The following is a 14,405-nucleotide window of genomic DNA, read 5'->3' as shown; positions in this document are numbered from 1 at the left end:
TAGGTACCTCGACATCCCTGCCATGATGTCTATGTTTTGGCTTGCTTTTGACCAGCGGACTTGGAAGATTTGTGGTTCCTTGTCCAAGACCTTACCTTGCACCACCCTACCCCGTCTTGTCCCTTTGCCTACTGTTAGGGGTAGGCTATCTCCACCTTTGCCCTTCTACCACCTTGTACTTGCTCCAACTACCACTACTTCTGCTGCCAAGAAGCGGAAGTGACCTGAGACCGGAGAGGGATCCACACAGTCTAAGGGTGGCCAGACTTCCACGGCCACTCCTACACCGATCCCTATTCCCACTCCTGAGATTACACAGCTGGTCTGACTCCGTGACGGTTTGCTTCTTGAGCTTCTTACCAGGCAGGCTCGTATGGAGCGGGATATTGCACTTGCTTTGTTCCCTTTATACGAGCATCACATGAGGAGAGGACGTCCTGTCCCTGAGGGCTGGCCACACCCGTCTTTCTACCGGTACCCGGCGGAGGGGTACCCATAGCCAGCCAGCGAGGCAGACACCAATGAGGAAGAGGAAAGAGTACGAGCTCAGGAGGGGAGGAGGAGGGAGCAGGAGCGTGATCCCGATTACACGGTGGTAGAGGGGGAGGAGGAGGGTGACGAGTAGCTAATGGTCTACTCACTTCCCCAGTATTCTGGCTGGTTTGGGGAAGTTCGTGTTTTGTATGTATATTCTTTCTCTTTCATTTATTTTTGTCTCCTTTTTATTTATTGTTGTTCATGCATATATTGGTTGTTTTTACCCCGTTCCATATATTTATGCTGGTGTATGCTGGAGGACAACGAGGGCGTTGTCTATTTTGGTTTGGGGAGGGTAATGCATCCTTTGAGTCTGCATTTGCATTTGTTTTTGCATTCATGTTTACTTTTTCTGCTTGCATTGTATTTATTTCTTTCAAAAATCATAATAATCCAAAAAGAAAAATCAAAAAATCAAAAAAATATTCACGTTTCATTTTGAATATAGGTTGAGTCGGGACGGTAGATTTCCGTGATGAAATTGCACTTTAACTTGTCATTTTTACTTGAGCCTTGCATTTTTATTGACAGTTATTAGTTTAGTCTTACGCATATCTACGAGTTAATGTTGAAAATTTAGCTGACTGTGTAGACTTGACCTGATAAATTGGCAACCTACTTTACAATTTCTGAGTTTTAGAGCCATGTAACTGGTGACATTCATGACCAGTTCATTAGAAATTGAGAGTAGTACTCCTTGCATAACATGTTCATCACTTTTGCACATTTATGAAATTCGATTTCTTGTCAAATGCATACATTCGGGTTTGTGGTCGGTGTCACATGCAGGGAGGTGCTTACAAATTTCCCTTTGTTTCATTTTCACCCATTTAGCTCCCCTTTAGCCAAATATAGCCTTTTTGACCCATTAGCTACACCCAATATTTAGCCTGCCTTGTCAAGCTAGTTTAGTGTGACTTTTTGTGGTACATTCATCCTTGCGCGAGTTTGGCATGTTTTCATTGTTCGGAGTTGGTGAATGAGAAGAATGAGAAAAAGATGAAAAAAAAGGAACATGTGAAAGAGAAAAAAAAAAGAAAAGGGAGTTGAAAAAATTGAATTACACTTGAGCAGAAGAAAAAAAAAGAATGAAAAAAATTGAAAAAAGAAGTTAGTTGTATTTGAAAAAAAAATAGACCGTATTAAAAAAGGGATGTTTGTGACGGTCTCACTCCTCTATCCTTATTTACATCTTTTTGAGGAGATAGTGTATTTTGTTAGTGAGTTGTGTGCCATGAAGGGCACTTGTGCTTTATTTTCTAGTCAGCTGAGTTTTGGATGGTTTTATTTGGTCTTGTTTATGAACTGGCTTGACGCTTTACCTCCACATTTCCATAATCTGTTTTGCCTTTTCTCACCTGTAGCCTCACTTTCCCATATCATTTGAAGCCCTCGGCTGTGACGGACATTGTTGGTTGGAATGTATGTATGGTACTTGAATCGTCTATCATTTTTGTTGCATGCATGTTATGTAGGTCGCATTTTAGGTGAGCGACTGTTTCTCTTTCTCTCTTACACATATATTTCACCCTTTGCTTCATGAGAGAAGAGTGACCCCGTGAGAGGCCGATTTTGTTGGTCTTGCAAGGTCGATAGGTCAGCTTTATTTATGGACATCATATAGCTCGTTTGCGTATCGACTGCTGTAGCTATGACTATTAATTTTCGATTGAATTAAATTGGTTCAAGTAGACAAGTTATAGCTAGCTCTGAGTTTTCTTTTCCGTTCCATTAGTTTGCATTTAGTTTACTCGAGGACGAGTAAAGGTTCGGTTTGGGGAGATTTGATACATGCAATTTATATAGTCTTTATAGCCTTTTATTGCACGCATTTCTATGACTTTTTGTACCGTTATGTATTGCAAAATGCCCCGAATTGGCTACTTTGTTTCTTTTTGTCTAAATTGTAAAAATGAACCTGAAAGTAGTAGAACCGCACCTTATTCGTCCTATTCAGCATGCATTACAAGGAGACGGGAATATAGGAGAAAGAGACGTGCCTCAAGATGTGTGAAGGAAGGTCAAGGAAGCTGCCAAAGATGAGTGAGAGGCTGATATGATGGACATCCACTCGATCAAGAGGATTTATGGTTTGATCGAGTGGTTTGGCTAGACAAGTGGTCGATCGAGTGATTCCAAGAGCTCGATCGAAATGGCGTTTATAGGAGTTACTCGATCAAAAGCTTTAACTGCTCGATAGAGAAGAATTGATGGAGAAGACCTCGATCGAGTTGTCTGAAATCACTCGATCGAGGGGTTTGCTAATGTATGCGGGTTTAATTAAGCCCGTGATAGTTTATTTTGTTAAGTATTACACTTCCCTATATAAAGAAGTCGTAATTAGGTCATTAGGAGATCCTTTCATACACTTTTACTATCTCTTAAACTTCTGAATCTCAAAATTACTCTTTTTTTACTGCTTAATCTCTCAACCCTTTGCTTTGCTTTGTGGATTGATATTTACGCCGGATTCTTAAGATTGTAATCATTCTTTCCTTTTTAATCTTAATACTTTGCTTGAATTAATCTTTTGTTCTTTCATTATTACTCTTGCCCTAGTCTTGTTTATGCTTGATTGTGACGATGGTAGGATTGTGACGATGAGTAGCTAATTCTCTTTATGTTAGAACTAGGGAATCCATGGTAGGATTGTGACGATGTAGCGAATAGACTAGATAATTTATATGTGAGAATTTGTCCTCATAGCAATATAACTATAACACCAATTTAATTGAGTGCACGCTTCTAAATTACATTAATCTGGTTAACTTTACTCATGAATCGGAAGATTGGAATAAATAGACCTGCTATGAACAGTAGACTACCCTAATGAGGACGGAAGTTAAGTTAATGGAAATGTAGGATAGAAAGTGGACCGGAAGGACCTTTCCCTTATCCATCTCACAATAGATTGTCTAGGCTATTTGCAACTGAGTCGATAGACTACCATGGTGAACCGAAATCCTAGCATACTTCCTCTTATTTGATCACTCTTATCGTATTTTCCCACTTTTATTGCTCTTACTTTATTTCTCTTCCCTTTAAACCTTTAGTAGTTTAGAAATCAAATTAAAAAACCCCCATATTGTGACTTAGATAGACGGACCTTTAGACAGATATCTTGCCTCCCTGTGGAGAATCGACCCTATTTATCACTAGCTTACGTTAGTATATTTAGGTGTATTTTTGGTACACGAACGATAGTATTATTCACAGTAAATATATTTTTTATTTTCTAAATATATCGAATTGACGAGTCTGTTGGACATTATTTAATTACGTTTATCAAGAATGTTTGATAAAATTAATTAATTGTAACGCCCCGAAAAGCAAGCAGGTTGCTCAAAAGAGCCTCTTTTATTAACAATAGACAGCAGCGGAATTACAAGGCGTTACCGCCGTATTTTACCTCCGGAAAATACAAGGCTTAAATAATAAAATAAAATACACTTGTAAAAGTAAATCTAAAAACTCTATAATTATACATCTTATACGTTTTATCTTCTAGGTGAAATTTCTCACACTATTTCTGAAGGTATTCCATATCTGCATATGATATTCCGTTTGATGAATGACATAACATCCTTCTCTTTGACTTGCCTGTTAGAATCTGCCTCTATCCACTTGGAAAAGTAGTCAGTCATTGCCAACATGAAAACTTTTTATCCTGGTGCTTGAGGTAATTTGCCTACTATATCCATGCCCCATTTCATGAATGGCCAGGGGGTTGAGATGGAATGTAGTAGCTCTGATGGTAGGCCTTGCATTTAGAGCTGTATGCTATGGAGTCAGCTCTCAGGGTTGGCCAAAAATAGCCTGTCCTGAGAACTTTACTTGCCAGGCTTCTGCCACCTTTGTGATTTGCACAATATCCATCATGTATATATTCTATAACTTGGTTGGCTTCATGTGGTTCCAGGCAACGTAGCTAGGGTCCATCCTTTGAATAGTAGACTGGATGCTGTTGGCCGGCAATTTCTTTAGTTAGGACTCCACTTACTGCTGTCTCCATGACAGATAGGTAGACCGTCAGGGGTTCTCCTTCGTCTGGTTTGGCTAGTAGTGGAGGTGTAGTCAGGTATGCTTTGAGATCTTGGAAGGCTGTCTCATGTTCAGGCAACCATTTGAATGTCTTGTTTTTCCTGAGCAGGTCATAGAATGCCTTGCATCTGTGATGATCTGGATATGAATCTATTCAGGGCTGTAACTCCTCCCGTCAGCTTTTGAATGTCTTTGACTGACTTGGGGGATTCCAATTCCAGTATGGCTTTTATTTGTTCTGGGCTGGCCTCTATTCCTCTTTTGGTCACCATGTAACCTAGGAATTTGCCTGAAGAGACTCCAAAGTGGCATTTGGAAGGGTTAAGCTTCATGTTGAATTCTTCCAGGATCTTGAAAGCTGTTTCCAAATCCCTGACATGGTCTTCAGCCTTTTTTGATTTGACCACCATGTCATCAATATAAACTTCCATTGTGTCCGCTATTTGGCCCTTGAACATCGTATTGACCAGGCATTGGTATGTTGCCCCTGCATTTTTCAGGCCAATGGGCATTGTTGTGTAGCAGTATATGCCTCTTTCTGTGATGAATGCAGTGTGTTCCTGGTCAGATGGGTGCATCTTAATCTGGTTGAATCCACGTGAGGCGTCCATAAACGTCATAAGCTCATGGCCTGCTGTAGCATCTACCATTGCGTCTATATGTGGGAGCGAAAATGGATCTTTTGGGCAGGCTTTATTGAGGTCTGTGTAGTCTACACAAACTCTCCACTTGCCATTCTTTTTTTTTTGTACTATCACTACATTGGCTAGCCAGTCTGGGTACATGACTTCTCTTATCATCCCCATATCCAATATTTTATCCACTTCTTCATTAATAATAGCATTTCGTTCAGGGGAAAACTTTCTTCTTTTCTGTTGAACAGGCTTATAAGATTTGTCTATATTTAGTTTATGTGTAATAATATTTGCATCTATACCAGTCATATCAAAATGTGACCAGGCAAAACATGACGATTTACTTTTAAGAAAGCTTACTAATTCTGGCCTGATGTTGTCAGGGACATCAGATCCTACCAGTACATGCCTGTCAAGATACTCAGGATCTAAAATTACTTGATCTGTTTCCATTTTGGTTTCTGCCACATGAGTTGTCCTGACAGGGTACTGTAATTGCTAGGCGAGAGATTTACCTGCCTTGGAGGGCTTCAGTAACTCAGTATAGCATTCCTGAGCGGATTTTTGTTCACCTTTTATGGTTGCTACTCCCCATTCTGTCGGTATCTTGATGCATTGGTGGTAGGTGGAGGGTATGGTCCTTACATTGTGGATCCATGGTCTTCCTAGGATGGCGTTGTAGGATGATAGGCAGTCCATGACCAAATCTTTCATATGAGGAGACCCATTCCACATATGTGCGCAAGTGTATTTCCCCCAGTGTATTCCTTGTTTCTCCACTGAATCCTACTAGGACATTAGACTTCTTTATGATTTGACTTTCATCAATCTTCATTGCCTTAAGGACATCAAGCATGATCAGGTTCACTGAGCTGCCTCCATCTTCTAGGATTCTTAGGACACGAACAGTTCCTATTTGCATGGTGATGACCAGGCTATCATGGTGTAGATCTAGAATGCCCTGCATATCAGTGTCGTCAAAAGTAATTTGAGGTAAATTTCTAGGTTTAAAAGGATATTTCATTTTTGACTCCCTGGCAATTTTCTTTGCAGCTGAACTGGTCAGGCCACAAATCTCAGATCCTCCATTGATGAATTTGACCTCATAGATGGGTGGTGCTTGGGGTAGGTCACGTTGTTGCCTTTCTGGGTTCTTTCTCTTTCCATCATCCTCTATGTTCTTTGTTGGCATCAGGTCTTTCAGATATCAGTTTTTTAGCAGGTAAGCCACTAGTCTGCACAATCCCAGGCATTCTTCTATTGTATGCCCTATATCCATGTGAAATTCACACTACCTTGTAGTATCCTTCCTAGAGTTGGGGTTGTCTGACTTCTTTGGCCACTTGACAATGTCTCCCATATGGTCAAGTCTCTTGATTAGTCTTGCAATATCAACAGAGAAGTTATATTCTTGGATAGGAGGATAAGTATTGGAATTACCTCGTTGTTCATGTGTATAGTTGACTTCAGATCTGTCAGGCCTTGTATTAGGAGATGGCCTGGAACTGCTTCCTCTGTGGTTGGAACTTTTCCTGTTGACTTTGTCATATCCTGAATTGTTGTCAGTGTTGTCTGCCTTGTAGCCTTTATCTTCTTCCAGCCAAATGTAGCCTATGGCCAACGCCTGGACATCTTCAAAGGTATGACAGGGTTTCATGGTCATTGCATCGTAGAAGTCACTATCCAGGGGTAACCCTTGCCTGAAAGCTTCCACGGCTGTTCCAACATCACATCTGGGGATTGAGACCTTTTCCTTGTTGAATCTTGTCATGTAAGATCTAACTGACTCTTCAGGCTTTTGCTTGATCCTGTATAAGTCACTGGATCTCTTCTCTAGTTCCTTGTTGCTGACAAACTGATGGTTGAAAGAGTTGACCAGGTCAGCAAAGGACTTGATGCTTCCATTTGGCAGGTTTATGTACCATTGCAGGGAAGGTCCGTTCAGGGTTGTTTTAAATCCTTTACACATGCAGACTTGGCGTAGTTCACTGGGAATAGATGCTGCCAACATCCTTCGCTTGTAGTTGGCAACATGATTTTGTGGATCTATGGTACCATCATAGATTCTCATTGAGGGAACCACAAATTTCTTTGGTAGGTCTATCTTTGCTATTTCATCCATAAAGGGAGAATCAGCATAACTTTCTGGATTTGCTTCTTCAATTGGGGTAGGAACTCCAAGAATCTTTTTAAATCTTTCATGAAGTTTTTGGATTTCCTGGAGCATAGCCATCATGATTGTTGTGTTAGTTTGATCTGGTGAGGTTTCTTCATTTTGGAATTCTTCTGAGTCTGTTTCTTCTCCTGCTTTGGACTTGGTGGAGTAGGAGTGCCAATATTGGAGAAATCAATGTTCCTGATGATTGAAGAGAATGGTGTGCCAGGCTGAACTTTCAACTTTGATCCTGAAGCTTTTTCTCCCAGCTTTAGTTACAGGCTGGATTCTGATTCTTTTAAGTTTGCAACTTCTGCTTCAGCCTGGGCCATTTTCTGTTTCAGCTGTTCCATTTCCAACAATTGTTGTTGGGCGGCAGCCAGTTGTTGCTCAATGCTATCTCCTGCCATTTCTTAAGTTTTTGTGTTATTTTGTAGTGGGTTTTGATTATTTTTTAGCTAGATGCCCCACGGTGGGCGTCAATTGTTTTGACAGGGATTTTGGTAAATGAGAACGCCCTGCCAGGGATTTAAAGTAGAGTGATCTAAGTCAAATAACTTGCCTGACTAGTTTTGTTAAGTAAATAAACAAACTATAAATAAAGACACAAAGATTTTATACGTGGAAAAACCCTGGGAATAAGGGAAATAACCACGGCCACCAAGCCAGGAGTGATTGTTATTATGATCTTAGATAGCCTGACAAAGTATCTGTATATCAGGCGTAATATGCAAAAATATTGCTTAAGAATACAAGAGTGGAAGTGAGAGTAGGGGTGTGTTGAATGTTCTTTCTATTTTTTCTTCTCTTCAATTTATACTAGCTTCCCAAGTCTTATTTTTCTGCCGTTTAGGGTTTCCTGGTAAATAGGGCTTGTGCCCTATTTACCCGGGGGTGGTTGCCATCCATTTAGCCGTTGCCTTTGACTATTCCCTATATCTTTTCCTTCTGAATTGGTCTTCCTTATTTGTAGGGAGTATATATGAACAGCTTGGTTGTTGCCTGCTCTGCTTGTGCAACCCTTTTCTTATGCCTGACGTGTTCTCCGTTCAGGCTGGTGGTTATTTATTACATGTCTTGTATCAACTCATGCTTGATGCCTGTGCTTATCCACTTAGTGCTTTATTTCTGGTGTCCTTTGCTTGAATCTTAGTTTTGATCATCGCCTGGCCTTTGTCAGGTCAGGTAGGGTAATTCTGGGCCCAACAACAACAACAACAACAACAACAACAACAACAACAACAACAACAACAACAACAACAACAACAACAACAACAACAACGACAACAACAACAACAATAATAATAATAATAGTAGTAGAAACGCACTAAATGAAGTCTAAACTCTAAAGCCTATTAGACTTCTTTTCCTCCGTTTTTCACCGTCAAACACAAAATCACACAATAAAAAAGGGAAGAGAGAAACAACGAGAAGTCGAGAACTAGAGAAGCGTAATCTTGCACACCGCCGCACCAAAAACATCTTCATGTTCTGCCTTCCGTCACCACTTCTTTAGTTAGTCAAGGTATCGTCGGTGACTCTTTTCTACTTCTTATTCTTACAATTTATTTCATCATGGTTACTGATCATCTTAGTAATTCTTTCTTGTTGAGTCAATCGGGTGGTATTAGGATCGTATTTGGGAGTATTTTTATAACGTGAATCCTTGGTTTTAAGGTTAATTTAGGGCCGGACAGAGGCAGAGGTTGTGTTATATTTTTGCGCCATTACGGCGAACTTTTCTCGATGTCGGAATTCAGAGCAAATGGCAATAATTATTCGATTTGTTGATCGTGAAGGAATACTTAGAGAACGATTTTTCACCGTGATCATTGTTACTGACACTTGTTCTCAAACTTTAAAGGATAAGATAATAATGGTCTTTGCTCAGTATAACCTTCAATTAGAAAATATACGAGGCCAAGGGTATGATGGTGCAAGCAATATGAGTGGTCAAATTAATGGTTTGCAAGCTTTGTTTCAAAGAGAATGTCCATATACGTATTATGTGCACTGTTTTGCTCATCGGTTACAGTTGTTTATGAATGCTGCTGCTGAAGGAGTACATGATGTATGGCAGTTTTGTCTATTCTTACTATAATTTTTAACTTTGTTGATTCCTCCGCTAAAAGACATTCAATGTTAAAAGCTTGCCGAGAAGAAGAAATCTCAGATTTAGTAGCCGCGGGTACACTTGAGACGGGGTCAGGAAAAAATCAAGCTACCACTTTGGAAAGAGCAAAAGCTACTCGTTGGGGTTCACACTTGCGCTCTATTTCAAGTCTTCTTAAATTTTTCAAAGCTACCCAATCAACTATCGATGATTTGTATTTGAATGGAGTAGACAAAGTGCAAGGAGAAGCTAAGGCAGTCGGTAAGGCTTTGAAAAAATTTAATTTTGTGTATTGTTTACATATGATGCATGATATCATGAGAACTACCGATTTTTTATGTCAAACATTGCAAAAAAAGGACATTGGCATACTAAATGCTATACATTCTATTTCAATTGTAAAAGCAAAACTTCAAGATTTGAGAGACAAAGGTTGGGATAATTTAATCGAGAAGGTTACAACATTTTGCTGTGAGCATGATATTCCTATGCCAAATTTGACCGCTCCTTACAGGAAAAGTAGAAGGGATTGTGAAAAGGATATCACAAATGAATGTTATTATCGATTTAACATATTTTATTGTGTGATAGACTTTCAGTTGTCAGAACTTGATAGCAGATTTACGGAAAATTCTAAGGAGATTCTTACTCTCGGTGGTTCATTTGATCCACGTCACAATTTTCGAGCATTCAAGCTTGAAGATGTGTGAAAACTTGCAGAGAAGTATTATCCTCAAGACTTTTCTTCAAATGATAGATGTGCTCTTGATTTGGAGTGTGGGTTCTTTGTTGTAGATGTTCAAAAAGATTCAAGATTTAAAAATACAACTTCAGTATCTCATTAGAGTGTGGGTTCTTTGTTGCAGATGTGCTCTTAATTTATCGATTAATTTGTCTTATCTTGACTCTTCCGGTTTCAACAGCTACAACGGAGAGAGCATTTTCAAGTATGAATATCTTCAAAAGCAAACTGAGAAATAAGATGAATGATGAATTTCTTGATGATTCGATGGTGCTTTACATTGAAAGGACATTTACGAATAGTATCAATAATGCTGATGTAGTATCCGAATTTGAACTCAGTGGATCTCGTAGAGTAAAATTTAGTTATTTATGTAAGTTACGTGGGTGTAGGGCGTGTGTGCCCCCACGTTTTTTTTTAGCTCCTAATGTATAAGATGATTTAAAATTTCTATATAAAATATAAAATTTTATAATTTTAATTTAGCCCAGGGCAGTTGCGATTCCTGGTTCCGCCTCTATGTCGGATGCGATCTATAGGTAGAGTTGGTGTTCGAAACTTTTGCCATGTTTTACTTTGATGTTGAGGAGCATATTTTGGGTCGTAAACATTGTATTGTGCGTTGTTACCGATGTCTTGGCTGCCCTGTTTTGGGATGTATCTATTACGTTGTTTTGGTTTTGGACTATGGTGTTTTAGGCTGCTATGCTCAATTTCGGGTGTGGGTCGGAGCTAGGTCGTCGTTACTGACCAAGCAACTGTTTGTAAATCGTTGGAGAGGCATTGGTTTTCGAATATGGGTTGAATGAATGCGAGGAGTTCTATTGTTTGTTAAGTTGTGAGTTAGCTATGCAGTGGCATTAGGGAATTAGCAATAGATCAACCTTTAGGAGGTTTGTTCTCATGCCACATAAGTTAATTTACAAACTCATTTACCTATAAACTTCATACCAACAACAAATAAATCTTTTCAAGGTTCATATTATGGCCCACTATATTTTTTCTCCTCTTACATTCTTTCTCCACAAACCTGGTTACTAATTTGTAACCTCTCTCATCCATAAACCTCAACACTCATCACCAACAATAGAAGGTTTGTTGACAAACCTCGAAAATTATGGACATGTCATCCCACAAATCTCTTGATGAACCTCTATTGCTAATGCCCTTAGTTTCACCCATTACGATTATGGTTCGAGGTGATGGCCATAAGTGTTACTGGTTTTTGTATGGTAGTTGTTGAACCTCTATTGCTAATGCCCTTAGTTTCACCCTTTACGATTATGGTTCGAGGTGATGGCCATAAGCTTTACTGGTTTTCGTAAGGTAGTTGTTACTAGTACTTGTTAATTTTTTATCAGGCAACATTTGTGTAATAATGAAAATGAATGCATGGAGTGAGAGACTCTCAAAAGTGATGATCCACGTTTGTTTTACTAGCGTCATTAAGGTCATCACATTAATTAACATCATGTACTTGGTACTTACTGTTTTTCCATTCCTTTTAGCTAATGGGTCAACAATTTAGGATTTTTACCTTTATAATGTTGAGTAGTTTTTCATAAGAGCATTTACAAGGATAAAAGAAAAATATTGTAATACTACGGTTTTCTATGTCAGTTACTCGGTCGAATATGGCTTACTCGGCCGAGTAGATGTGTCGTGTGTTTCTGGAAAGACTACTGTCCAGGAATACTCAGCCGAGTATGGGAATACTCGACCAAGTAGAGGATACTCGGCCGAGTATACTCTATACTCGACCGAGTATCCGGTCTGATGGTGTTTATTTCTGCGGTTTCATTTAGAGAGGATTAGAGTTATATAAAACGAGATTTACATTTTCTTAGTCATTTTTAACAAAACCTAAACTTACAACGTAACTCTAATCATCTCCAAATCTCTCTCTCAAGTGCGTGGATCTTTCATGAGTCTTGCTCATCTTTCCTTGCGTCGATTGTGTCGGTAAGCCACTAATTCTATGAGTTTCATTAATTTGTCTTTTAGGGTTTTGCCCTAGTTTATGATTTGAAGGAAAGGGGATTTTGGCATGTTGTAATTGGAATTATGTGATTGTTGTTAGGTGGAGACTTCATAGAGGAGCCATTTTAGCCTGCTTGATTGTCTCATTTCAGTTTGTGCTAAGGTAGGGTTTCCCTACTCGGTTTGCTATTTCATTTATTTAAGATATGTGTTGTAATTGTTTGTACAATTGATATTGCGATTGATTGCTGTTGGTGGATTGGAGTATGATATTGGTGTTGATAATGTTCGCGAGGTGCATCCTCGTCTGAGTGGAGTCACTTGCGGGAGTGGCTTCACGCCCTAGTTTCGCCCTCTGTGGAACCCGCCACAGGAGGAAATGTGCACATTAATGAACAAGGTTATCGCTCGTTGATGAGCGGGGGCTTAGATGGGTACGGCTGCGGTCCCCCACTGGCAGGGCTACACACTTTAGTGTGTATTCAGTTATGAGATGTGATTTGAAGTTGGAGGTGGATTGTGATCAGCTGTTTATCTTATCGTACTTTGTCTTATCTTGTTTATGCAGTAAACTGACCCCGTTGTTGTTTTGTAAAATCTGTGGTGATCCATTCGGGGATGGTGTGCAGATTGTGACAGGTGATGATGGTCTTTAGCTTTGGGGACGAGATGGGAGTCATCACTTCAAGTCTAGCTTCCGCTGTCATGAGATTTATCGTTTTAGTTTCAGTTGTTGAACACTAGCAAACATTTCTTTTAGATTTTGTTTTGGAACATGTAATCGTTAACTCTTTATACTTTAATATATGTTATTTTGGAATGATAACTTTGGTATTCTAGCCTCGAGAAACCAAGATGGTGATGGTCTCTCATGCTAGGGTGGTCCTGTTAAGACACCTTGGTATGTGGGGGTGTCACAAAGTGGTATCAGAGAGACGATTTTGGAACCTAAAACTAATGAACTTAATGAACATAGGGAGTCTAAATAAAATGAACCCGGGGAGAGTTATTTAGAGCTACCTTAAAGACTGGGGAGATGTCCCGAAGTCGCATTAAGGCCCTTACGATCTCGAGACTGTCGCCTAGGGGAGTCTTGGGAAGAGTTGTGTGTATAAAGCTATGTGTGTGGTATTTTTAGCTGGTGAATCTTGTGAAGTTGTTGGATGAAATAATAAGAGTATTGTGTAGTTGAACTTGATGAATTTTGATCATGATATGTGTTTATTACTTGGCTTTCGAAACGGTAGTGAAGTATCGTGTATATATAGAAATGCATGTTTAAGTATGTTAACGAAAGTTTATAGTTCGTCTTGGCATGACTCGGCCGAGCAGGGTGGGTACTCGACCGAGTAGGGGATACTCGGCCGAGTAACCAGGCACTCGACCGAGTGTTGTTTGGTGTGTACGTAGCAGTAGCTACTGGTTGTGATCACTCGGCCGAGTAGTAGGCATACTCGATCGAGTAACACCCATACTCGACCGAATATGTTTTCTGTGTTTTTGACGTTGGCTACTAGAGTGGAACACTCGGCCGAGTAATAGCAGTACTCGACCGAGTATCTCACTGTACTCTGCCGAGTGCTTCTTTGGCGGAGGATCTTATTATTTTGAGCAGTAGGCTATGTGCTTATGTTTCCTTGCTTCTATCAGCTCAAAATGCCGCCAAAGAGGTTAGTAGCATACATCCAAGCCTCTGAGATGACTACGGATGAGGTCTCCCGTATGATTGAGCAGCAGGATGCACTCCTAGAGGCTGTTAAAAACATGGGAAATGAAGCTGACTAACCGTGGACGCAACTCATCTAAGCACCATCATTTCTCGTTTCAACCCTTCGAATTATGAGGGCACCGTAGAGCCTAAGCTTCTCGATAACTGGCACCACGAAATGGAGAGTCTTCTTGAGGTTGTGAAGTGCCCGGCGGAGTTGCTGTCGAACAAGTGGTGTACTACCTAAGAGGTGAGGCTGCAGTTTGGTGGTAGAATGTGAAAGAAGATGTCAGGGCATACTACATGGAGGAGGGGCTCGATGTTATACCGTGGGCAGGTCGAAAGAGTGCTATGAGGGAGCAATTTGTGCTTGAGCACATCCGTCACAAGTTGAGAGCCGAGTTTGATTCTTTCATCATGGCTGATGATATGATTGTCACACAGTACTATCACCGGTTCCTTGAGTTGTCACGTTACACAGGAGGGGATGTGCA

The 14,405-nt window shown here is 40.1% G+C and overlaps 1 protein-coding gene across 1 annotated transcript; it reads left to right on the top strand.

Moving 5' to 3' along the window:
- Positions 1 to 9,133: 9,133 nt before the first annotated feature.
- Positions 9,134 to 10,462, top strand: LOC141630427 (uncharacterized). The gene is made up of 3 exons (XM_074443248.1): positions 9,134 to 9,332; positions 9,449 to 10,185; positions 10,277 to 10,462. Exons 1-3 carry the CDS (start codon positions 9,134 to 9,136, stop codon positions 10,460 to 10,462), a joined length of 1,122 nt encoding a protein of 373 aa, XP_074299349.1.
- The last annotated feature ends 3,943 nt before the right edge of the window (positions 10,463 to 14,405 follow it).

This window comes from Silene latifolia, chromosome Y, assembly GCF_048544455.1.
Source record: "Silene latifolia isolate original U9 population chromosome Y, ASM4854445v1, whole genome shotgun sequence".
NCBI classification, from domain to species: Eukaryota; Viridiplantae; Streptophyta; class Magnoliopsida; order Caryophyllales; family Caryophyllaceae; genus Silene; species Silene latifolia.
The sequence above is the reverse complement of the archived record's forward strand: the minus strand, read 5'-3'. Positions and strand labels throughout refer to the sequence as shown.

Excerpts from the sequence above, each read along its gene's own strand:
- LOC141630427 (XM_074443248.1), top strand. The coding sequence starts at position 9,134 with ATGGCAATAATTATTCGATTTGTTGATCGTGAAGGAATACTTAGAGAA. Across the intron at positions 9,333-9,448 it reads TATGAGTGGTCAAATTAATG|TTTTGTCTATTCTTACTATA; the intron begins GTTTGCAAGCTT and ends GATGTATGGCAG. Across the intron at positions 10,186-10,276 it reads GAGCATTCAAGCTTGAAGAT|ATGTTCAAAAAGATTCAAGA; the intron begins GTGTGAAAACTT and ends TCTTTGTTGTAG.